Genomic DNA, 25955 nt, shown 5'->3' with positions numbered 1-25955 from the left:
ATTTCATACTCATGGTAATTGTTGTCTTACGGTCGTACAAACCTTCTGTCTTTCCTCTTGAATGCCCAAAACAAGAAATTCGAAGCGAAATACATAGATATGTATAGTAGACAGAAAGGTAATATTTTTATTTTTCTAAATGATCCATAACATGAGACAAAAAGATTAGAGTAATCAAAATTTCTTGAAGTCTCCTCATAAAAAAACTGAAAATTGAAACCATTAATATTCCTTTTTAACTGTTACTGATGATATAGAAGTAAAAGTTTTACCTTAGAGACAAGGCAGGCATTTCCTCATCTCCAGCTTCTTGGGCATAGAATATAACTAATAAGCCCTGCTAAAACCACATCCAACCCATGGCTTAGGGTAAGAATTTCCCATGTTGAAGGACGAAAGTGGTAACAACAATTGCGCCTCGGTCTTAAATAAGTTGGGGCGATGGTATGAATTCTCATTTCTCCCATCAATATGAGAAATTAAACGTTAAGAAAGAAGATGGTCTAACAACAACAACAACCACCCAGTATAATACCACTAGTGGAGTATGTGGAGGGTAGTGTGTACGCAGACTTTACCCCTACCCTGGGGTAGAGAGGCTGTTTCCGATAGACCCTCGGCTCCCTCCCTCCAAGAACTCCCCACCTGGTTCTTGGGGTGACTCGAACTCAGAATCACGGAAAATCAACTATACAATCACCAACAACCTAACACAGCAAAAGGGAGCAGAAATAAGAAGTAAACTGGTAGGTTATGGATATAGTGTAAACATGCATGTATGTTATGCTTCGGAAACAAATCCATCTATGTACCACCATAACCACATTGGCATGCAGCACAACAGAGCCTCACAGCTAAATCTGAGGCGTTACCAAACTATTAACAACATACTTGTTGAAGGTCAACAGAAGTTTATGGACAAGAAAATGCCAGATTCTAGAGTTACAAAGTCTTTGAATAACCGCTTATGCATTAGTTTCTCCTCTTCTTCTTCTCTTCCTTCTCGGATGCATTCTTCAACTGGGAAAACAAGGAAGAGTCAGTTTGACGGACAGTACATAAAAAGGGCAGGTGGGACACCACTTTGCAGAATAAACCGCTTGAAATAATCGCTCACCATTATGATTAAAATTCGCACAAAAACAGCAATAAAATCTGTAAAGAGGGTCAGAGCATGCTTCACGTAGTCCAAATCCCCAAGGTGTGCCTTCTCAATTATATCTTGGGTGTCAAAAATGATATAGCCCACGAACACCAAGAGCCCAAAATAAACCTGCCAGGAAACAGGCATTAAGAACCAAAAGAACCAAAATAGCCTCCTTCAAAGTTCCCTGTCAAGTTAAGAATGCAATGAGACAACAAAAAGAAAGTTGAATTCAACCTCGAACTTGAATAGGGCCATAGAACCACCAAAAATGGATGATGCGAAGTGCAACCAGAACAGGATAGAGAGACCAGATGAAAGAAGACCTCCAAGATACAAGTACTCTCTGCGCCTTGCCACCATGGCAGCAGCTGAGAAGCAACCAAAAGCCACAGCACAACCAACAAAAGCACCTAACACGATGCTGCAATACAAGAAATGTAAGCATCAGAAGCACATTTTAATAATTAAGATTGTGAAGCTGTTAACTAGTCATTCCCAAGAAATAATATTGCTCAAGAACCAGATACACAAGCATGAAAGCAAAAGCTACTCAAAATTGAGATAGCAAATTATTAGAATATGAGATAATATCATCTTGAACTGACACATATTTTGAGTAGCTCTTGAAATTAAAGTGAGACAACGGCTCTTTCTCTCTCATCGCATTTCCTCTCTCCCGGCCCCCGCTAGTTCTCTCTCTTCTATCTACTGTAATTCCACCGGCGTGTCCGTCGGCACCGGCAACCAAAGGTAGGCCATCCTCTCTCTCTCTCCCTCCCTCCTCCCTCTCTCCTCTCTCTTCCCCACCCCTTCTCTCTCTTTCCCCGCCAGTAATTTCTGGCGGGCGACCCCAACCGCCCCTCCTTTGTCTTTCTTCCCTTCTTCTTTCTCATCTCCCTAAGCCCGTCTCTCTTTCCCCGCTGCTCGTTTTCCCAACCCTTGTGCCCAAATTTCAGTCCTGAAACCCTAGCAGACCCGCCGGCGACCTCCCTTATTGTCTCTCCCTTTTCGCGTCTGTCCAGGTTCACCCTCGCGACAAGTTGGCAACCCCCCCCCCCCCCCAATTGGTTTCGTGGTGGTTGTGTGTGATTTTTCAGGGAACTAGTTGCGGTTGCCGAGACGAGCGCGAGGCGTACGGGCAAGCAGAGCGGAGCATCACTGGCTGGTGTGTGCAAAGGTTGGTGAGAGTTGGAAGGACGCACGACATATTCTGTGGCCTCGGGTGTGCACCAAGTCATATCTCCAGGTTCTTTCCATCGGGAGTTGGTACCTCCCGCTTTCCTGTCTCTCTCTTTGTGATAGTTAAATTACGGCAATTTAGTTAGCATTAGTTTAAGCATATTATTAGCGTACTTGTAGTTGCTACTTGTTATCTTCTAGTTTGGGTCCTATTCTGTGTTAGTGATCTTCCGTAGTCTGTCGTAGGTATAGTGGCTCTGGTCTGGGATGGTAGAGTAAGTTCATGTCCTCGGGGGTTGCCGGGGAGAGAAGGGGGTGGGGAGGGGGTCAGTGGGTGAGACGGGAGGCAAGGAGAGTAAGGGGAAAAAAGGAGCTTGTAGATTGAGGAACGGGTCGTGGAACATAGGCACGCTGCCGGGTAAATCTATTGAGTTGGCGAAGATTCTCCGGAAGAGGAAGGTCAATATAGCTTGTGTTCAAGAGACTAGGTGGGTAGGGTCGAAGGCGAGGAATGCGGACGGGTATAAGTTGTGGTACTCTGGGGTCGTGAGGGGTAAGAAATGGAGTGGGTATCTTGGTGGATAGGGATCTTAGAGAGTGTGGTTGAGGTTAGGCGAGTGAATGATAGACTAATGTTTATTAAGTTGGTGATTGGCGAGTGCACCCTCAATGTCGTTAGCGCTTACGCGCCGCAAGCGGGCTTGGATGGGGAGGTTAAAAGGCGTTTCTGGGAGGGTTTGGACGAGATTATGCGTAGTATTCCACCTGCTGAGAGGTTATTTATAGTAGGGGATTTCAATGGCAATATTGGGTCGGCTGTTGGTGGCTATGGTGAGGTGCATGGTGGCTTCGGCCTTGGGGATAGGAACGGAGGAGGTACTTCGCTATTAGATTTCGCCAAGGCTTTCGAGCTGGTGATTGCGAACTCGACTTTTCCGAAGAGGGAGGAGCATCTTTGTAACTTTCCAAAGTTTGGTGGTGAAGACTCAGATTGATTACCTCCTCCTCAGAAGGTGTGATAGAGGGTTGTGCAAGGATTGCAAGGTTATCCCGGGTGAGACCCTCGCGACTCAGCATAGGCTCTTAGTAATGGATGTCGGCATTATGATAAGGATGAAGAAGAGGTATGCTCGTGGTCGACCGAGGATTAGATGGGGAGCTTTAAGGATAGAGCCCAGGAGTTGGAGGGGGGATTATCAGCTATGGGAGCTTGGAGGAGTAGTGGGGATGCGAGCGCTCTGTGGTCAACGACGGCGAACTATGTTGGGGAGGCGGCGAGAAGGGTGCTAGGAATATCGAAGGGTTGCTCTGGCAGGCACCAAGGCGGCTGGTGGTGGAATGACGTAGTCCAAGGTAAAGTGGAGGCGAAGAAGGTAGCATATATGAAGTTGGCAGGGAGCAAAAGCGAGGAGGAGAGGAGAGCGAATAGAGAGAGGTACAAGGTAGCGAGGAAGGAGGCAAAGCTGGCGGTCACGGAGGCTAAGAATGCAGCGTTTAGTCGTCCGTACGAGGAATTGGGGGAAAAAGGCGGGGATAGGAAGTTGTTTCGGCTGGCTAAGACAAGGGAGAGGAAGGCGAGGGATCTGGACCAAGTAAGGTGCATCAAAGACGAGGACGAATTGATGGGGAGGTCCCAGATTAAGCAGAGATGGCATACATACTTACATGGTCTTCTGAATGAGGAATATGGAGGGGGGCCGGAATATATTGCTAGGGGATTTGGGGCATTCAGAGAGTCTCCGAGACTTTAGGTATTGCAAGCGCATTAAGGTGGAGGAGGTCGTGGGGGATTTGTGTAAGATGCGTAGGGGTAGAGCGCCCGGGCCAGACGAAATTCCGGTTGAGTTTTGGAAGTGTGTGGGTAGAGCATGCTTGGAGTGGCTGACTGGGTTGTTCAATGTAAGTTTTAGGACGAAGAGGATGCCGGATGAGTGAAGGTGGAGTACAGTGGTACCGTTGTACAAGAGCAAAGGTGATATCAAGTGTTGTAACAATTATAGGAGTATAAAGTTATTAAGCCATACCATGAAAGTTTGGGAGAGGGCGGTGGAGGTGGGGGTGAGGAAGACGGTGTCTATATCCGACAACCAGTTTGGGTTCATGCCGGGTCGCTCAACTACGGAAGTTATCCACCTTATTAGGAGGTTGGTGGAACAATACAGGGAAGAAGAAGGATCTGCACATGGTGTTTATTGACTTGGAGAAAGCGTATGACAAGGTCTCTAGGGAGGTGCTTTGGAGATGTCTTGAGGCAAAGGGTGTGCCGGTAGCTTACATCAGAGCGATCAAGGACATGTATGCTGGAGCTAAGACTAAGGTTAGGACTGTGGGAGGCGACTCAGAGCATTTCCCGGTTGTTATGGGGTTACACCAAGGCTCTGCGCTTAGCCCGTTCTTATTTGTCTTGGTGATGGATGCACTGACACACCATATTCAAGGGGATGTGCCATGGTGTTTGTTATTTGTTGATGACACAGTTCTAATTGATGAGACGCGAGATGGTGTTAACGAGCGGTTGGAGGTTTGGAGACAGGCCCTCGAGTCTAAGGGTTTCAAGTTGAGCAGGTCTAAGACAGAGTAGCTGGAGTGCAAGTTAAGCGTTGAGTCGAGGGTAGTAAGTAGGGACGTGAAGCTTGGATCGCAGGTCATCCCCAAGAGAGGTAGTTTCAAGTACCTTGGGTCGGTTATTCAAGGGGCGGAGAGATCGACGAGGACGTCACTAACCGTATAGGGGCGGGCTGGATGAAATGAAGGCTAGCATCTGGAGTCTTGTGTGACAAGAAAGTGCCGCTGATACTCAAAGGTAAGTTTTATAGAGTTGTGGTTAGACCGGCCATGTTGTATGGGGCAGAGTGTTGGCCAGTTAAGAACTCTCATATCCAGAAGATGAAGGTCGCGGAGATGAGGATGTTGAGGTGGATGTGCGGGCACACTAGGATGGATAAGATTAGGAATGAAGTTACTCGGGAGAAGGTGGACGTGACCCCTGTGGATGACAAGATGCGGGAAGCGAGACTTAGATGGTTCGGGCACGTGCGGAGGAGAAGCTTTGATGCTCCGGTGAGGAGGTGTGAGCGGTTGGCTGTGGTGGGTAGCAGAAGAGGTAGAGGCGACCTAAGAAGTATTGGGGAAAGGTGATCAGGCAGGACATGGCACGACTGCGGATTTCCAAGGACATGGCCCTTGATATGAATGTCTGGAGGTCAAGCATTAGAGTTGTAGGCTAGGGGGTAGTCGAGCTTCTCCTACTTCATACCGGGGGTGAGGCGGGGTTGGATAGGATTGATCTTAGACGGCTTGTGGTTAATATTGAGTCCACACTATCCTTTCTGTTTTTCTTAGCCTTGGGCCTTACTTACTGGTTACTGTTATTGCATGTCATCTATTTTTTTGTTTTTATGCTTCTGTTACTATTTCTACGGTTTTTGCTGACGTTACTGATGAATTGTCTCTTCTTATTCTATTCTCGTCTTCCTGAGCCGAGGGTTATCGGAAACAGCCTCTCAACCCCATCGGGGTAGGGGTAAGGTCTGCGTACACACTACACTCCACAGATCCCACTTTGTGGGATGAGATTTTACTGGGCCGTTGTTGTTGTTGTTGATGAGATAATATCATCTTAACAGAGCAGTCAAATCCAGACTCCCACAGCCCAGCCAAAACTTGATTAAATTCCAGACCTTCAAACATATCATCTCTCTTTCAATTTTTGTTGCTTATTTGCACATTCAACTTTTCCTCGGAAAACATTGGGAAACTTTTAGTGTGCTTTTGTATTTCCACGAAAAAAAGCTAATCTAAAATAGCAAGCTTAAAGTACCAGAACAATGAATTTCAAAATAATCATTCCAAATTTAAAGGCCATGTCCTAAAGCTAAGGGCAAATGTTATAGTGTTTCCACTTCCAAACCAAAATAAAACATTAGCTATAGTGCGAAAAAACTAAGGCTGCAAGCTAGAAACAGTGGCAATTCTTAAAAACATGAACTATCTAAATCGACAAAATGATGGAGGACCACAAACCTTGGGTCAAAGTCAATAGCCAATTCAATCAGTGGACCAATAGATGCTCCTTTAAACAGTGCAGCTGCCATCAGAAGTGCTATCCTCTTTTGCTGATCACCACAATTAACACATATATCAAGTTAAAATCAAATGAACACACGAAGTGGAGAATCACAAATGTGAGGTAGAGAAGCAAATGATAAGCTCTATCAGGAAAAATACTTAAAGAGTACCTCTTCATACAGAGGAGTCGCCATCAGCCATACTATGCTTCCCACGCATCCCAGCGTCGTAAGTAAGCCACCGATGTTCCAAAGAATGTGAAGGTAAGCTCCAGCAGCCGAAGCAATTAAAGCACAGCATAATGAAAGGTAGACCTACAATCAAGATAGAAATGATTAACATTCTGAAGCAATACTAAAACCCTATGGTACAATCCAAGACCAGAAAAACTGGAAAAAAGAGATAAATGGTTTGATTCCACCAAATTTCTGCCACATCGACATAGTTCAATGCCAAAGTAGAATGATTTCTTAAATTAGTATGACAAAGTCCCTTGACAAACCTAAAACTTCTAGTACTGAGACGAAATGAAACATCCAGTTTAACTTTAGCTATTCTCATGTAAAGCAAGAAGAAGAGTGTGACAAACATTAAAAATGAATTATTATTTTTGCTAACCGAGAAATCCCGAGGACACACATGGTCTGAAACTGATGAATGATGGAGCCGCCCCTCTTCCCTTCAGCACTTAAATACGTTCTTTTGTCTGCGGTCGAACTCGTGACGTGTGCTTTTAACACACACATCATGTTCTATGCTCTTACTACTAGACCTAAGCCCCCAGGACTTTCGGATGAGGCGGTTCACACATTAATGTTATCAAGCATGCATACATCACGATTCGATTCTCGCCGGAACCTCAACAAATTCTTTTCACGTACTAGCCCAATAAAACGAATAAAACTTGCACGTGAATTAATATACTATAAAAACGTCTCATCTCTAACAAATTTTAGATAAAGCCTTAACACAATTCAACAAGCATTAAACTTCCATAAAATTTCCTATTTCTTTTAACCTAATTCGATTTGCTTTAGGCCAAAGAAATAAAAAAAACCACAATTCTAACTGTTCTCAGCAAATAATTAACAATCCGATAAAAGCGCAAGGCAAATTAATTGAATTCAACATTATAATAACCAGATAAACAAATTCCTTGTTCCAGTTTCTACATTCGCAAAACACCCAATTCCAAGCTCTAATAAAGCCAAAAACAACAAGTTGAGATTGTTGCAAAAATAGCATAATTATGACGATATTTTACGGATACCAACCTTTTTGAGATGAGACCTTAACACAATTCAACAACCATTAAACTTATACAAAATTCTCCTAATTTTTGTAACCTGATTTGCTTTGCTATCTAGGCTAAAAGATTTTTTTTTTTAATAAAAAAAAAACAGAATCCAGGCCGTGCTCCACAAATAATTGAATTCAAATTCGTCAAATAAATTCAACACTATAATAACCGGATAAAAAAATTTATTATTCCAATTTCTACATTCGCAAAACTAGCCGAAAATATGACGAAATGTTAGAGATACTAACCTTTTTGAGATGAGTTTGAACGAAGGGAGAGATCTGGCGGAAGTTCTTAAGAGAATCGTAACTCCAGCGATTGCGAGACGACGCCGACTGCGAATTGAAGAACGATGTGAAAGACTCCATTTCTCTCTTTGCTTCTTCAACACGCCAAAAAAGTTTTTTCAATTATTTTTGTTGGGCGTTGAAAATCTGCTCATATAGTACGCACAAAGTTTCGGTACCCGTTAGTTCCTGGAAGTTGCAAGAAGATAAAGTTTTCAAACGCCATTTACTTTCTTTATTAACATTTATACCCCCAACTTTTATTTTTGGTTTGATTATTTTTTTTCTTTTTTTTAAGTTTCCCGTCCCGGTGTCCAGTAACCCATTGGAGCCTGACAAATTTTGGATTCAAGTGAGGGCCAATATTCGTTTAATCCGAGGAAAAAGGTTAAGATTCTAGTCCTTCTAGAGTGGTATCTGACTAGAAGGTTATGATTAAGGCCTCTTCTGCCTAAGCGCAAGAAAGGTCCAAAGCCAATTCTAGGGAACGGAGAAACTTCATAGAGTTTGTCCGGGGACGTCCCATCTTAGGAGGTAAAATGATCCCTAACAAAATTAATTTCATACTCAAGACTCGAACCCGATATCTCTAGCCAAGAATGTATCACTCCACAACAACCATTGTTGGTGATTTAATTATCTTTATTTAGTGCCATTTTAATTTAAACTCGAGACATCTAATTAAAGTAATTCCAACTATTCCTTAATGTTACCTCGATTTTCTTCCTTGGTCTCTTGTTGCTTAAGATTTTACTTTTTCTCCGTTCTTACTTTATTTTTCGATAGTTACTTCCGTTTTTTATTGTGTGTTGATATTCGGCTTAAAATATGCACATTTTTATGTATATTGCCTCGCATTATGCTCATGTCTCGTAGATTTCGGATGTATAATATAATGATTTGTGCTAATTTGTGGTATTTCTATGTGTAGGAATCATTCGGATGCAATTTGGGACGAAAGTGTGCGCATTAGAGCGAAAATGGGAAGAAAAGGTAAAAGTGCACATTTGAGCGCCACACGCAGCGTGGGGCGTTACCTGTGGCGCACAAAACATAATGCCCGTCAAAACCAGCGTCAGGGCTAGCGCCCCACGTTACCCTAGGCGCTAGTGACGTGAAAGTGTCCTATTTCGACTGGGACTCGATTATTTCGACCCCCAAGACGACCCCAACTCATATAAAAGCCAACCTAAACCTATTTTGGGGAGGGAGCGCTACTTTGAGAGAGGAACAAAAGTACGAAACACTCGGGAGCACGAATTTGATCAATTCTTCCATTCTTCTTCTAGTGTTCATTGATTTTATGTTTGAAAATATTATTTTTTATGTTTGTATGAACATGAGTGGCTAAGAACCTTATTATTCTGGGGTCATGGGTGCTACATGAATGTTAACGTTTGAAATTTAAATTGACGAGTTTGATTTTATCATATTGGGTTGTGTTATTTAATTATGTTCTTAATTATTCTGCTGAGTAGCTAACAGTGAAATACTACTTATGAATCTAGAGTTGAACTCGAAAGTGGGAATTCTAGATTGCATATATGATTAAATAGAGCAAGTTCTTGACCCCAGGCATCGGGAAACGGATTCGCAATTAGGATATAAATATACCTAATTGTCTTGCTTGATTGAAATACAAGAAGTGTAAATGCGTTCTTGTTAGTCTTAATGTCATAGATATATAAGTAATAAGTTATCTTGAATAGGCGAGTAAAAACTTGATAGATTCGTACGAGTAATATTAACCATGTCAATCAACAATTCAGATAAATCAATTAGTCAGTTTAAGCCAAGAACGCAACAAAATTGTTAGCTAGCCTATGACTCTAGAATATCCTATCCTAATGAGTTTTATCCGAAATTGTCTGCCTGTTTGGCCAAGCTTTTTTTTGGGCCAAAAGTGCTTTTAGCCTAAAATTGAGGTATTTGGCCAAGCTTTTAGAAGGAAAAAGTACTTTTGAGGAGAAGCAGAAGCAGATTTTGAAAAGCAGAAAAATGTAGCTTCTCTCCAAAAAGCACTTTTCTAAGGAGCACTTTTGAGAAAAATACACTTAGAAGTAGTTTTCAAAAGCTTGGTCAAACACTAATTACTGCTTAAAAGTATTTTTCAAATTAATTAGCCAAACACAAACCGATTCTTACCAAAAGTTCTTTTTTGAAAAGCACTTTTGAAAAAAATACTTCTCAAAATAAGCAGATTTTAGAAGCTTGGACAAACATGCTATAAGTGTTGTGGTTGATCTCTAGTTATTTCATTGCTTGATAGTTTCTTAGGTAGTAAATTAATCACTTATACATTTTGTGAGAAATCTCTTGAATAGATAAGTTGTTTAAGTTTGAATCAGTCAAAAGTTAATCATAAGTCTCCGTGAGAAGGATACTGTACTCACTAATCCATTACTTGATGACCACATATACTTGCGTTAGTGTGTTTGGACGCAACATCTGTGTTTCTACAAATTTCCACAACATATCATAACTTCTTTTCTTTGAGCTAAATTACATGAATCAACAATATCTGAATTCCACACTAGTTGGGGTCTATTATGTAACTTCCTCCGTTATGTTCTTCACTAGACACGTTAGGAACAAACTTAGTGTTCAAGAATTTCATCTAATTAAATTAGTTTTACACTAACAACGTAGCATATCGTATTTCATTTTTCCAAGCTCAACAACACTCAATATTATAAGCAAGTTACAAACATATCCAAATATGTCATCAAAATTTTATGTTTTCTAAACAGTATGTACTTAGAGAGGTCATTTTGCCTGTAGGCGTGATAGGGGCATTTGCACAAATGGCCTTTTTCTTGAAGCTAATATTTAAATTCTATCCCCGTTAACTCAATATGCGACAGTTGTCTGTCAAAAGAAAAACTAATCCAACTTCTTTTAAAAGCGAAATTTAGCCTACTGAACTAACGGGGAAAGAATTTAAAGAGTGGCCTAAAAATTTGAAGACAATAGTCTAAACTCTTGTAATATAACCTTTAATTTTTTAAGTCCCTACCAACTCAGCATATGAAACGCTACTTATCTATCTTCAATAAAGAAATGGTGTCTATATATATATATGAGAAACTATTATAAATTAAAAAATATATATAAATTGATCAATTTACACAAAATTAACAGAGCTAGAAAGCTCTTCCCTTCATCAGCACTAGAAAATTATACAGTAAAATCCAAGAATGAAGAAACTTGAGCTATTCTACAGAAGGCGATGACAACAGTTTCAGCAGAAAGCCAACCATTAGGCCAATGACTCCGACAACAATTGCAAACTTTAGAGAGAAGCCTGGATCATTCCGATTTCTTCGTCTCTTCATAATTTCCTGCAAGTTAGAGAAGCAGAAAATATGAGAAGGGCAGCCCGGTGCACTAAGCTCCCTTTATGCGCGGGGTCCGGGGAAGGGTCGGACCACAAGGGTCTATTGTACACAGCCGTACCCTGCATTTCTACAAGAAGCTGTTTCCAAATTTCATGTGTAGAAAATGATACAACAACAACAACTAAGGTTTGTTTCCAAGCAAGTTAGGATCGGATATACGAATCCTCACTGATCATGTCGCTCCATTTAAGCTCATCTATTTCCAATATTATACAACATGTCGGGAAGATGATATGAGCTCAAAATTGAAGCACCTAAATTATCATCAATTCATTCTTGCTCTCCGAGAGACAAGAAATTCTGAAAGCTTAGATAGCTGCTACTGTTGTCTACCCTAATATATTTTGCGGCCAGCTTAATTGCTGTCCCGTTCTCTTTTACATACTTACTGCCTGCTCCATATAAAGCAAGCAAAATCTAAGAAAGTTGCAATGTAACAGACTTATCACGCTTTCCCTTCTGAGAGTGCAACTTCCAGATTTTTTCTCCCACAAACTAAGGCTGTCTTTTTTACCTTTTGAAATTCAAAACAATGCAAAATAAGGATGGAATGTCTTTACATGAACTATTAATTAATGAATCAAATATATGACTTCCAATGTACAATCAACCATTCATCATGTATTAATGAGGATAATTCCAACTAGTTAATTTCTGTATACTGAGCCACCTTATATACTGTTTAGACTAGTGTATGCTCATATATGGATAAAGTTGCAGCTACTCACATTAATGGGAAAGTATAAATAAGTAAACTAACCAGTTCCTGTAAAAGCTGTTGTGTTTGTCGGACGGCTGCATCTCTTTCATCTTTGATACGCTGCAATGCTTGATTCTATACCATCGAAAGGGAAAATTTAGCATTAAAATTTGCACTTAGATTCTACTCTATCTCTATCTTCATGTACACAGACTCGATCATTGCAGACTAGAAAATATCGTGCAAGCAGAACTCTTCTCAAGTCACACTCACGGTACTTAAATATTATTCCCTTCCACACACACATGTGAGTAGAAAATGCACATAAAAAGTTTCCATACCAATACAAACTAGATATTTTCTCAAGTCACACAGAATATTCATTTCACTTACTGAACACTATGTCACTACAGATAACCAGAGCTTAAGAGTACCAGCTTCTAAGCTATGGTATTTCTTATTTGCCTTAAAGGGGGATACAGAACCATTTGTTTTCAAAATCTTATCACTAAGATATCAGATAATTAATGCTACAGAAAAATCACTTCAATCTATTTTTAAGGTCATATAGCATAAGTGAGGAAGTAAAGCAATTGGTGCTTTTGAAAAGTTACCCAAGATAGTACATGCTCTACGCGTTTGGCCAGTCATCTGAGAGTATATAAGTTTCGTCGGAAATGAGGCAGAGAGAGATAAATAAGAAGAGCACATGGAATTTCTAGTCACTCTGAACTGCTTAGATAACTATCGCAAAAGAAATCCTGTCTCAAACATGGTCCCTCTAGTGCTCCTTTTTCTACCCGATTTATCTTATATATTTCTTAAGGGTATTATAGGAAGTGTTCTACATTCACATTGTAAATTAAAATTTACCTAGAAAAATACTAAGGTGCGGTAAGATAAAAGGCAGACATTGACGTTCAACCAAAAGCACAACTCATATCACAAAAGGGAGCAATGCCTGGCTTTTCAAATATAGGATGAGAAGAGTAGGGCAAATATGAGAAGTTATCACTGAAAAATAAATAAGCCAAGTTTTCGAAAAATAAGATAATATTAGCTGCATGCTTATAAATCCCAGCCACTAGCCATCATCTCCTAAGAAAATCAGCACTATGACGTCCGGGAACAAATATCAACCCCTCGTGGGAAAGGCGAAGTTCAAACAAGCACTTGAAGTTGTAGACAAAAACGTGAGCTAAAATTAAAGTTAGAACTTACAGAGGTGAAATCAGAACTTTGTCTAAAATCTTCAGAATGTCCAGGAGATGAATGAGGAGATATGTAAACAACCCTAAGCTTGGACTCTTCTACAGTTCTTCCACTTTCCTTATTAAACTGGATACATCAACATAAAAAATAATAGAACAGTCATCAAAAATAATAATACTAATATCACAAAATAGGAAGAATTGTTCTCTATGTAAACGTATTACACAGATTCTCTCCACATAAAACTCTTACAGTATCTGGAGAAAGTTCATCAATATCGTTATTCACAATTGTGCTCTGTAGGAGGAATTTGTCCTTGCATTGCATATCTGGCGGGTATTCCTTCTGAGCTTGAAGGGTGACTACAGACACATCACAAAACTTAACAATCAATATAAAACGCCAACCCGCCCTACTGAAAAGATATCAATCTTAGGAATAGAATTTAGGCAAGTAGTGTCTAGCGTACATATTCTGCTCAACAATTAAAACTATCTGTAAAATAGACAAATTATGTGAATTGCACAGAGTTTCAAGCTCAAGTGCGGTACCTCGAATGAAACATGAATCCCAGGGCTGTATAATACCAGTGTTCGGTCGAACAAAGTACTTCTTTGGAGAAGTAGTTTTCACCTATCAAAGAAAAACAAGCAGTATAAGTAGAGTGAACAAATGAAAACGAGTTACAATAATCCTTTAAAATGACATGAAGGATTAATAGAACTATTCCAATTGAGATGAAGCATACTGCATACCTTAAAAGCAACTGAATGCTCTGTGCTGTTTGTGACTTTAAGATCGCAGTAGCTTTGTTTATCCAATTCAACTGAGACATGAAATGCCAGAAACAGAACGAAACATGAATGTGTGTGACAAGTTAAAATATTCAAATGTATTTGATATAATTGTAGGTTTCGAAGATAAAGCTGCTTGATTCTCCAAATAGTAACATTGTCATATAAAACGGAACATGATAAGTAATATGACTCTAAACAGTTCCTTCACTGTATTCATCTCTCAAATATATGCTCAATGTTGTATAAAGAGGTTATTTCACAATGTCTTTACATTCTTATCCCGTTACATTAAGCACTTTGCATATCCGAGTTATCAAACTTCTCAAGCAATAGGGATTCACATTCTCAATCAAACAAATGGAATTACAAGTTTCCTCATCACAGCAATAAAAGAGAATAGCAAAAAGAGCAAGAGGCAGAATACTAGGTAGCATTTTCCTGTGGATATTTTTTTAAGTCAGTACAAAAAGTTTTTCCACAACATGCGTTTGTTTAAGTTTCTTCAAGAAGTTTTTGCAAAAAACAACTCATCTTTTAACTGTTTCTGGAAAAATGATTTGAGAATGTTTATCAAAGAAATGTTCTTATTCCACATCCCCACTTAGACAACACTCAAATTCTTCGGGGAAAAAAAAGGAAAAAGAAATACAATTATCTACTAATGTTATCGTTCTGCACAAATGTTTTTCAGATGTCCAAAGAGCTCAATATTTTTGGGTCAAATGTTGAATAAAATCTACTTAAAGCCAAATCATTTCGCCCATCCGCCCTAGCCTTGGCGGCAAGGGCGGCTCAATAGCATCAGAGCCCTAAAGCAAAGCCTTAATAAGAGGACTTCTATATATATATATATATATATATATATATATATATATATATATATATATATATATATAAAATAAGCATCGTTGTTTGAAAAATTAGATAAGTGAGTGTCTGAAATGAAAAAGAATGAGAACAAGGTTTTATAAAGTATAAAAAAATTGAACGAATTTAACGTTGATTGCATCACAACTGAAATGAGAGAAACCAGAAACCATACTTACTCCGTCCCAAATTATGTGACACCTTTTTTTAGTCAGCCCCTTTTTTATATTTGGTAATAATTCAACTTTAAATTTTCCTTTTTACCCTTAATGAGATGATTTCTAGCCACACAAGTTCTATGGTTTGTTTTAGATCACAAGTTTCAAAACTCTTCATTTATTTCATAAACTTCATGTCCAGTCAAACACGTTCATATAAATTGGAACAGGTGGATTATAATTTATGTGAGGAAAATAAATGATAAGTTAGATTATTAGATATAGTTACGCGACTAACTAAAGAATAAAGAAAATTAATTCAGTAAAAACATAAAATAAGATTGACAGAAAACTATTTTGGTTATATTAATTAGTGGAAGAACTTAAGTTATTAAACATTAATATGAAAACAAAAGAAATAAATTTGTTAATAATGAGAAATAATTATATAAATTATATACTATATATAAAAAATAGTAATTTTTGGGCACTTAAATTCTTGGGGCCTACTTGCTTTAGGGTTTGGCCGGCGCTACTTGGCGGGCAGGTATTCAAATGAATAGTCAAGGTGTACGCAAGCTGGCCGGAACACCACCACCATAAATATAAAAAAAAATCAACCAAAAGCCAAATCATTTCTCCCCCTTTTAATTTCATTTCATCTAATTACACATCTCAACACATAAACCCACACATTCAATAAGAAATGTAAACAAAAATTCTTATATTCAAATTGTCTTAACAACAAATCCAAAATGAACAAACACACACCCGCGCGCGCACACACACAGAGGCGCACACACACACATATATATATTAGAGAGAGAGAGAGAGAGAGAGAGAGAGAGAATTACATTGGAACCTGAGCTCCGGCGGACTAACAGATATCAACTGGTTCGTAGCACCACTCATGGTGAAAACTGCAACCTGATCAAATCTTACCACCAAAAACGTACAAAAACAGATATATATTATATATATCAATCGTGAGAAACACAAAATAATAATAATTAATAAACCTTAATTAAACAAATTACCAGAGAAATGGCGTAAGGAAAAAAAAGAAAAGAACTGAAATCAAACACAGAGAAAAAAGCTTAGTGAAATTCGGAGGTGAAAATGCATTACCTAAAAAATCGCAGAGCTATTGAGAGGGAAGAGAGGGGAAAAGTGAAATTTTTCAGTTGAGAAGGTGAGTTATAGAGGTGACACGTGGAGGAGAGAGAAAGGAAAGGGTCCGAGTCAAAAGTGGAAGTTAGGACTTAGGAGTGGCTGTTCTGGATGTGGGGTATAGCTGATCTGTCAACAGTATGTATATAATTAGAGGTGTCCTTTGTGTTATCTTAAGATTTGGAATAATGGTCGTACCCAAATTAGGTAATGAAGTTCTCATTTTATCCTAATTTATTTGACCGGGTACGGAGTTAAAAAAATAAAAAATATTATTAAAATTTATGATCTAAAATAAATAATAGAAATTTGTATGATTAGAAATTATTTCACTAAAATAAAAAGAAAAATTTAAAGTTGAATTATTATTAAATATAAAAAGATGTTATTTTTTGGGACCGACTAAAAATAGTAAAGAGGACTCTTGGAACAATAGTAAAATTGCCAGTGTCTGACCTATAGGTCACGGGTTCGAGCCGTGAAAGCAGCCACTAATGTGTGCATTAAGGTAGGTTGTTTATATCACATCCCTAGGAGTGCGGTCCTTTTTCGGACCCAGCGTGAATGCGTGCCACGACCCGAAATTTTTACCTTCGGGACCGTGATGGCGCCTAACATTTCACTTGCCAGGCAAGCCAGTGTTAGAGTAATATTAGCCATTTAAAACGATTTTAAATTAATTAATAACAAAGAAACAAATGCGGAAGTAAAATCTGAAATGAAGTGAATAATCCATAATAATAGCGATATCTAAATACCATCCTAGAATTGGAGTCACAAGTGCACGAGCTTCTAGAATAATACAAATAAAGGTCTGAATAAAATTTAAGCTGTTTGAAATATAATACACAATCAAGACAATATAGAATGAGGCTTTAGAATTGCGAACGTTGTATAGTTATACCTCAAGTCTCCACTGGTAGCTGTATTCGGGCAAATCTACAGTACGCCGCCGGGACCAACTCCGAAATCTGCACAAGAAGTGCAGAGTGCAGTATCAGTACAACCGACTCCATGTACCGGTAAATGTCAAGCATAACCTCGACGAAGTAGTGAGGAGGCTATGACAAGACACGTATGTAATCAACCTGTACAAGTATATACAAATACAAAGTAACAATAATATAATAAATAATAATTTATAAATTGGGAGGGAACATGTGAAGGGGAAGGATATAAAAATTTAAGCAGGAGAAGTGTCACTTAGCAACCAATTAATTTATCAACAATAAAATGAGCAAATGTTAATATGAAAATGACACGGCACCACCCTTCGTGCTTTTACTCTCATTTGGTAAGGCATCACCCTTCGTGCTTTTACACTCACAAATGGCACTACAACACCTTTCGTGCTTTTACACTCACAAATCGCACGACAACACCTTTCGTGCTTTTACACTTACAAATGGCACGACAACACCCTTCGTGCTTTTACACTCTTCCTTACCATGAAAATAATAATATAAATTCGGAAGAGTATTTAAATGCGAAAATATACACTTATCAATCAATTCAATACCAAAATTTCGACTTCACCTTCCAACATATTCAACAATAATTAAATGAATAATAATTTCACGACTAATGATCAAATAATCAACAATAAACTTAACCGGGAATATCTTAATTAAATAGATAATTATTCACAATAAACAAATTCCACTCGCATGCTTTGATTCAACCACAACGCATAAGTACTCGTCACCTCACATATACGTTGTACCCACACATGAAATCATGTAGCAAATAGACAATTAAGTCTTATTCCTTCAAGTCAAGGTTAACCACGACACTTACCTCGCTTGCAACCAAATTCAAGAATCCAATAAACCTTTGCCTCGCAAATTCATGTCCGAAATCCTTAAATCTAGTCATAAACAATTCAATATACTCAATACAAATCGTAGGGATTAATTCCATATGAATTTGCTAATTTTTCGGATTAAAATTCGAAATTCATCTCAAAACTCAACAATGGGGCTCACATCTCGAATCTCAGAAAAACTTACAAAATCCGAACACCCGTTCCGAGACGAGTCCAACCATACAAAAATTTTCAAATTCCGATATCAAATGGACCGTCAAATCTTAATTTTTTATTTTTGGAAAGTTTTACAAAAATTCTAATTTCTTGCATCTAAATCCGAAATAAGTGATGAATATAGACATGGATTTATGACATATAAACACTTTTGGTTATAGAACACTTACCCAATTCAAAGTCATGAAAGTCCCCTTTGAAATCGCCCAAATCCGAGACTTAAAACTCAAAAATGAGTAAAAATGACGACTTCTGAATTTATGGGCTCTGCCCAGTCTTTTTCGCATTTGCGGACATTCCTGTCGCATTTGCGACTGCGCAGAAGCGCTGATGAAGCCGCAGAAGCGAGAGGTTCCGCATTTGCGGTCCTCCATTCGCAGAAGCGGTCGTGCACCTGCGCGATTCATCTCCGCAAAAGCGAAGTCACAGCCCAAGGCCAAAGTCGCAGAAGCGATCAACTTTCCACAGGAGCGGCTGCGCACCTGAGGTCACCATTTCGCAGGTGCGATTGGCAGAGCTGCTTTCAATATGCTCTAAATGATCCGGATTTCGTCTGAAACTCACCCGAGCCCCTCCGGACCATATCCAAATATCCCAACAGGACCCGTAACATAATACAGACTTACTCGGGGTCTCAAATCACATCAAATAACATCAAAAGTACAATTCACACCTTGATATTCGGACTTAAGAGTTTCAAACTTTTGCTTTTACAAAACTTGTGCCGAAATATGTTAAATGAATCCTGAATGACTTCAAATTTGGCACACAAGTCATAAATGACATAACAAAGCTATTTCAATTTTCGGAATTAGATTCTGACCCCGATATCAAAAAGTCAAATCCGTGGTCATTAGAAATCTTTAGTCTTTAAACTTCTAGTTTCCGTTAAATGGCCATAACTTGAGTTAGGGACCTCCAAATTAAATTTCGAGCATACACCCAAGTCCCAAATCACAATACAGACCTACCGAAACTGTCAAAACATTGATCCGAGTCTGTTTTCTCAAAAGGTTGACCAAAGTCAACTCAATTGAGTTTTAAGGCTCTATTTCACATTTTAATCTATTTTTCACATAAAAACTTTCCGGAAAATTATACGGACTGTGCACACAAGTAGAAGAATGATAAATAGTATTTTTCAAGGTCTTTGAACACAGAATTATGAATTATTAAATTTAAAGATGACCTTTTGGGTCATCACATTCTCCACATCTAAAACAAACGTTCGTCCTCGAACGGAATTAGAAAAGTACCTGAGCTAGTGAAAAGGTGTGAATATTTACTCCACATGTCCGACTCGGACTCCCAGGTAGATGCTTCTACTGGTTGACCTCTCCATTGTACCCGAACTGAAGGATAACTCTTAGACCTCAACTGTCGGACCCGCCAGGCTAGAATAGCTACCGACTTCTCTTCATAAGTCAAATCTTTGTTCAATTAGACTGAGCTGAAATCTAACACATGGGATGGATCACCGTGATATTTCCGGAGCATAGACACATGGAACACCGGATGAACCTCTGATAAACTAGGTGGTAGTGCAAGCCTATAGGCTACTTCACCCACCCTTTCAAGAATTTCAAAGGGTCCAATATACCTAGGGCTCAACTTGCCCTTCTTTTCAAACCTCATCACACCTTTCATAAGTGAAACCCGGAGCAATACTCTTTCTCCAACCATGAATGCAATATCATGATCCTTACGGTCGACATAACTCTTTTGCCTAGACTGAGCTGTGCAAAGTCGATCCTGAATAATTTTGACCTTATTCAAGGCATCTTGTACCAAATCGGTACCCAACAACCGAGCCTCTCCCAGTTCAAACCAGCCAACTGGCGAACGATATCGCCTTCCGTATAATGCCTCATATGGAGCCATATGAATGCTCGACTGATAGCTATTATTATAAGCAAACTCCGCAAGTGGCAAGAACTGATCCCAAGAACCTCCAAAGTCTATAACACAAGCGCGAAGCATATCTTCCAATATCTGAATAATGTGCTCTGACTGTCCGTCTGTCTGTGGATGAAATGTTGTACTCAACTCAACCTGCGTGCCTAACTCACGCTATACAACCCTCTAGAAATGCGAAGTGAAATACGTACCTCGATCAGAAATGATAGATACGGGCATACCGTGAAGGCGAAAAATCTCACAAATGTAAATTTCAGCTAACCGCTTAGAAGAATAGGCAACTGCCACTGGAATGAAATGTGCTGACTTAGTCAACCTGTCCACAATGACCCAAACTGCGTCGAATTTTCTCTGAGTCAGTGGAAACCCAACAACAAAATCCATAGTGATACGCTCCCACTTCCACTCAGGAATTTCTAACTTCTGAAGCAAACCACCGGGTCTCTGATGCTCGTACTTGACTAGTTGACAATTTAGACATCGAGCTACATATGCAATTATACCCTTCTTCATTCTCCTCCACCAATAATGTTGCCATAAATCTTGATATATTTTGGCGGCACCTGGATGAATGGAATACCTGGAATTGTAGTCCTCTTCCAGAATTGATTCACGAAGCCCATCCACATTAGGCACACAAATACGACCCTGCATTCGCAGAACTCCATCTTTCCCCACAACAACCTGTTTGGCATCACCGTGCCGCACCATGTCCTTGAGGACAAGTAAATGAGGATCATCATACTGCCGCCCTCTGATATGCTCATATAAGGAAGACCGGGCGACTGTGCAAGGTAAAACCCGACTGAGCTCTGAAACATCTAACCTCACGAACTGATTAGCCAAAGTTTGGACATCTGCAGCTAACGGTCTCTCACCAACCGAAATATACGCAAGACTACCCATACTCACAGCCTTTCTACTCAAAGCATCAACCACCACATTGGCATTTTCGGGGTAATACAAAATAGTGATATCACAATCTTTCAACAACTCCAACCATCTTCTCTGCCTCAAATTGAGATCTTTTTGCCTGAACAGATACTGCAGGCTATGATGATCAGTAAATACCTCACACGAGACACCGTAAAGGTAATGTCTCCAAATCTTTAAAGAGTGGACAATGGCTGCCAAGTCTAAGTCATGAACAAGATAATTCTTCTCATGAACTTTCAATTGCCGCGATGCATATGCAATTACCCTTCCATCTTGCATCAATACTGCACCAAGACCAACGTGAGATGCATCACAATACACCGTATAAGATCCTGAACCTGTGGGTAATACCAACACTGACATCGTAGTCAAAGCAGTCTTGAACTTCTGAAAGCTCAACTTAAACTCGTCTGACCATCCGAATGGAACACCTTTCTGGGTCAGTCTGGTCAATAGGCTTGCTATAGATGAAAACCCCTCCACGAACCGACGATAATAACCTGCCAAACCCAGAAAACTCTGAATCTCTGTAACTGAAGTAGGTCTAGGCCAATTCTAAACAACCTCAATCTTCTTACAATCCACCTTTATGCCTTCTACTGATACAACATGCCCCAAAAAGGCAACTAAGTCTAACCAAAATTCATATGGCATATAACTGATTATTTTTCAAAGTCTGGAGCATACTCCGAAGATGCTGCCTATGCTCCTCTCGACTGCTGGAGTAAATCAAGATATCATCAATGAACACAACCATAAAAGAATCCAAATAAGGCTTGAACACCCGATTCATCAAATCCATAAATGCTGCTGGAGCATTTGTCAGTCCAAATGACATTACTAGGAATTCGTAATACCTATACCGAGTCCGAAAAGCTGTCTTAGGGACATCAGATGCCCTAATCTTCAACTGATGGTAACCAGACCTCAAGTCGATCTTTGAAAACACCTTGGCACCCTGAAGCTGATCGAATAAGTCATCAATTCTTGGCAGTGGATACTTGTTCATGATAGTAGCCTTGTTCAACTGCCGATAATCTATACACGTTCGCATTGAACCATCTTTCTTCTTTACAAATAATACTGGTACACCCTAGGAACAAGACATTGGGTCTAATGAATCCCTGATCAAGCAAGTCTTGTAACTGCTCATTCAATTCTTTCAACTCTGGCGGGGCCATACGGTATGGTGGGATAGAAATGGGCTGAGTGCCCGGAGCTAAATCAATACATAAGTCAATGTCTCTGTCGGGTGGCATTCCCGACAAATTTGTAGGAAATACTTCTGGAAATTTACGAACAACTGGTACTGAGTCCATAGAAGGAACATCCGCACTGGGATCGCGAATATAAGCCAAATAGGCTAGACACCCTTTCTCGACCATACGCCGAGCCTTCATATAAGAAATAACCATGCTGGTTGAATGACCAAGAGTTCCTTTCCACTCTAATCGAGGTAACCCCGGCATGGCTAGGGTCACCGTCTTGGCATGACAATCCAATATAGTATGATAAGGTGACAACGAATACATTCCCAAGATGACATCAAAATCTACCATATCAAGAAGTAGAAGATCCACACTAGTCTCAAGACTCCCAATAGTAACCACACACGAATGATAGACATGATCTACCATGATATAATCTCCCACCGGAGTGGACACACACACATGAGAACTCAGAGAATCACGAGGAATCACCAGATATGAAGCAAAATAAGAGGACACATAGGAATAAGTAGATCCTGGATCAAATAGAACTGAAGCATCTCTATGGCAAACTGGAACAATTCCTGTAATCACGACATCAGATGATTCGGCCTCATGCCTAGCTGGAAAAGCATAAAATCGGGGCTGGGCCCCACCACTCTGAACTGCGTCCCTGGGATGGCCTCTAACTGGCTAGCCTCCACCTCTAGCTGCCTGACCCCTACCTCTAACTGGCTGAGCAGGCGCTGAAGCAACCGGTGCTGGAACCATAACACGAGAACCCTACTGCTGCATGCTGCCTTGAGACATGGGCATAATCTAGCAATGTGGCTCAGATCACCACAAGTATAACAGGACCTCGGCTGCTATGACTGCTGACCCGAACGGGCCGAATAACCACTGTAGTGACTCTGGAGTGGTGGTGCACTGATAAGAACTAAATGTGAACTAAATGCTAGTTGCCCAGAGTAAGGCATAATAGGACCGTGACTCCCTGAAGCACCGGGAGATGCCTGAAGTACTGAATGAAAGGGTCTGGGAGGATGACCCCTACCAAAATTACCCCTGCCTCCAGACGAGGCACCACTGAAACCACCGAACTAACAAGGCCTCTTATCAGACCTCTGCCCTCTCTCCTGTGAAAGAACCATCTCGATCCTCCTCGCGACATTAGCAGCCGCCTGAAAGGAATTCTCACTTCCGACCTCTTTGGACATCTAAAGCCTGATAGGGTGAGTGAGTCCCTCAATAAACCTCCCCACTCTCTCTCCCTCAGTAGGTAGTAAAAGGAGAGCATGACAGGCTAAATCCACAAAATGGGATTCATACTAAGTAACAGTCATACTGCCTTGCTGTAGACGCTCAAATTGCCTGCGGTAATCCTCTATCAATGTGATAGGGAGAAACTTCTCTAGAAATAGCCGTGAGAACTGTTCCCAGGTCAATGCAGGCAATCCAACTGGTCTGTTCAATGTATAATCTCTCTACCACCTCTTGGCGGAACCCGTCATCTGAAATACAACAAAATCAACCCTATTGGTCTCAACTATACCCATGTTCCGCAGTACCTTATGGCAGCGGTCAAGATAGTCCTGTGGGGTCCTTAGAAGGTGTACCACTGAAGTGAACTGGAAAGATCTTAGTAAACTTATCCAGTCTCAATAAGGACTCAGAAGATATGGCGGGCCTATCACCAGCATGCGTCGCAACAACTGGCTGAATTACCCTAACTGGTGGGGCTGCTGGAGCCTGATTCTGGGGAGCCATCTGCTCCGGAGCGGGGGTAGTGGGATTTTGTGCTCCTCCCCTAGTCCGTGAGACGGCTGGTGCCACTAGAAATGTACCATTCTAGGCCACACCCTCCATAAGACTCACCAAACGGACTAGAGCCTCCTGAAGCACTGGAGTAACTATAAATCCTTCCGGAACCTGTGGTCCAACCGGAACAATATGAACGAGAACCTCCTCCTAAAGACCCACCTGAGGTTCTACAACATGTGTTGTTGCTCGAGCTCTAGACTGAGCTCTACCTCTACCTCTCCCTCGGCCCTAACACGACCTCGGCCTCGACCTCTACCCCTAGTCATAGTTGTCACCGAGGGTTCTGGTCCATGTCCATCGGTAGATGTATTACGTGTTCTCACCATCTGTGAGAGAATAAGAATATGATGGTTCAATAATCGATGATAGAATAAGATCGCACGACAGAATAAGAAAGAGGTGATATTGTTCCTAAACTTCATAGCCTTTGAGAGATAAGTACAAATGTCTCCGTACCGATCCTCCAGACTCTACTAAGCTTGCTCGTGACTCGTGAGACCTATGCAACCTAGTGCTCTGATACCAACAGTCACGACCCAAAATTTCCACCTTCGGGACCGTGATGGCGCCTAACATTTCACTTGCTAGGCAAGCCAACGTTAGAGTAATATTAGCCATTTAAAAGGATTTTAAATTAATTAATAACAAAGAAACAAATGCGGAAGTAAAGTCTGCAATGAAGTGAATAATCCATAATAATAGCGATGTCTAAATACCATCCCAGAACTGGAGTCATAAGTGCACGAGCTTCTAGAATAATACAAATAAAGGTCTGAATAAAATTCAAGCTACTTGAAATATAATACACAGCTGAGACAATATAGAAGGGGACTTCAGAACTGCGAACGCTATGCAGTTATACCTCAAGTCTCCACTGGTAGCTGTATCCGGACAAATCTATAGCACGCCGCTGGGACCAACTCCGAAATCTACACAAGAAGTGCATAGTGCAGTATCAGTATAACCGACCCCATGTACTGGTAAGTGCCGAGCCTAACCTCGACGAAGTAGTGACGAGGCTATGACAAGACACGTATGTAATCAACCTGTACAAGTATATACAAATACAAAGTAACAATAATACAATAAATAACAATTTATAAATTGGGAGGGAACATGCGAAGACGAAGGATATAATAATTTCAGCACGAGAAGTGTCACTTAGCATCCAATTAATTTATCAACAATAAAATGAGCAAATGTTAATATGAAAATAGCACGGCACCACCCTTCGTGTTTTTACTCTCATTTGGCACGGCATCACCCTTCGTGCTTTTACTCTGACAAATGGCACAACAACACCCTTCGTGCTTTTACACTCACAAATGGCACGATAACACCCTTCGTGCCTTTACACTCACAAATGGCACGACAATACCCTTCGTGCTTTTACACTCTTCCTTACCATAAAAATAATAATATAAATTCGGAAGAGCATTTAAATGCGGGGATAGACACTTATCAATCAATTCAAAACCAAATTTTTACTTCAACTTCCAAAATATTCAACAATAATTAAATGAATAATAATTTCATGAATAATGATCAAATAATCAACAATAAACTTAAGCAAGAATATCTTAATTAAATAGACAATTATTCACAATAAATAAATTCCACTCGCATGCTTTGATTCAACCACAACGCATAAGTACTCGTCACCTCACATATACATTGTACCCGCACATTAAATCATGTAGCAAATAGACAATTAAGTCCTATTCCCTCAAGTCAAGGTTAACCATGACA

At 40.1% G+C, this 25955-nt stretch overlaps 2 protein-coding genes across 5 annotated transcripts; both read right to left on the bottom strand.

Moving 5' to 3' along the window:
- Positions 1 to 732: 732 nt before the first annotated feature.
- LOC104106726 (bax inhibitor 1-like) lies at positions 733 to 8193 on the bottom strand. The gene is made up of 6 exons (XM_009615333.4): positions 7943 to 8193; positions 6565 to 6708; positions 6350 to 6441; positions 1382 to 1568; positions 1118 to 1273; positions 733 to 1020 (listed from the first exon to the last, which is right to left on the bottom strand). The coding sequence occupies exons 1-6, from the start codon at positions 8060 to 8062 to the stop codon at positions 973 to 975; spliced, it is 747 nt and encodes a 248-aa protein (XP_009613628.1). The 5' UTR covers positions 8063 to 8193; the 3' UTR covers positions 733 to 972.
- Positions 8194 to 11071: 2878 nt separating this feature from the next.
- LOC104106727 (vesicle-associated protein 2-1-like) lies at positions 11072 to 16265 on the bottom strand. Of its 4 annotated transcripts, none has more exons than XM_009615334.4 (8): positions 16242 to 16265; positions 15968 to 16040; positions 14047 to 14117; positions 13843 to 13924; positions 13544 to 13653; positions 13301 to 13417; positions 12140 to 12214; positions 11072 to 11322 (listed from the first exon to the last, which is right to left on the bottom strand). In XM_009615334.4, the coding sequence occupies exons 2-8, from the start codon at positions 16023 to 16025 to the stop codon at positions 11194 to 11196; spliced, it is 642 nt and encodes a 213-aa protein (XP_009613629.1). In that variant the 5' UTR covers positions 16026 to 16040; positions 16242 to 16265; the 3' UTR covers positions 11072 to 11193. The 4 variants fall into 4 exon arrangements, with proteins under 4 accessions (XP_009613629.1, XP_009613630.1, XP_009613631.1 ...); XM_009615335.4 differs by having other exon boundaries at positions 15968 to 16050; positions 16242 to 16263; XM_009615336.4 differs by having other exon boundaries at positions 15968 to 16050; positions 16151 to 16247.
- Positions 16266 to 25955: the final 9690 nt, after the last annotated feature.

This window comes from Nicotiana tomentosiformis, chromosome 12 (genome assembly GCF_000390325.3).
Source record: "Nicotiana tomentosiformis chromosome 12, ASM39032v3, whole genome shotgun sequence".
Lineage (NCBI taxonomy): Eukaryota > Viridiplantae > Streptophyta > Magnoliopsida > Solanales > Solanaceae > Nicotiana > Nicotiana tomentosiformis.
This window is presented reverse-complemented; position numbering and strand designations above follow the sequence as displayed.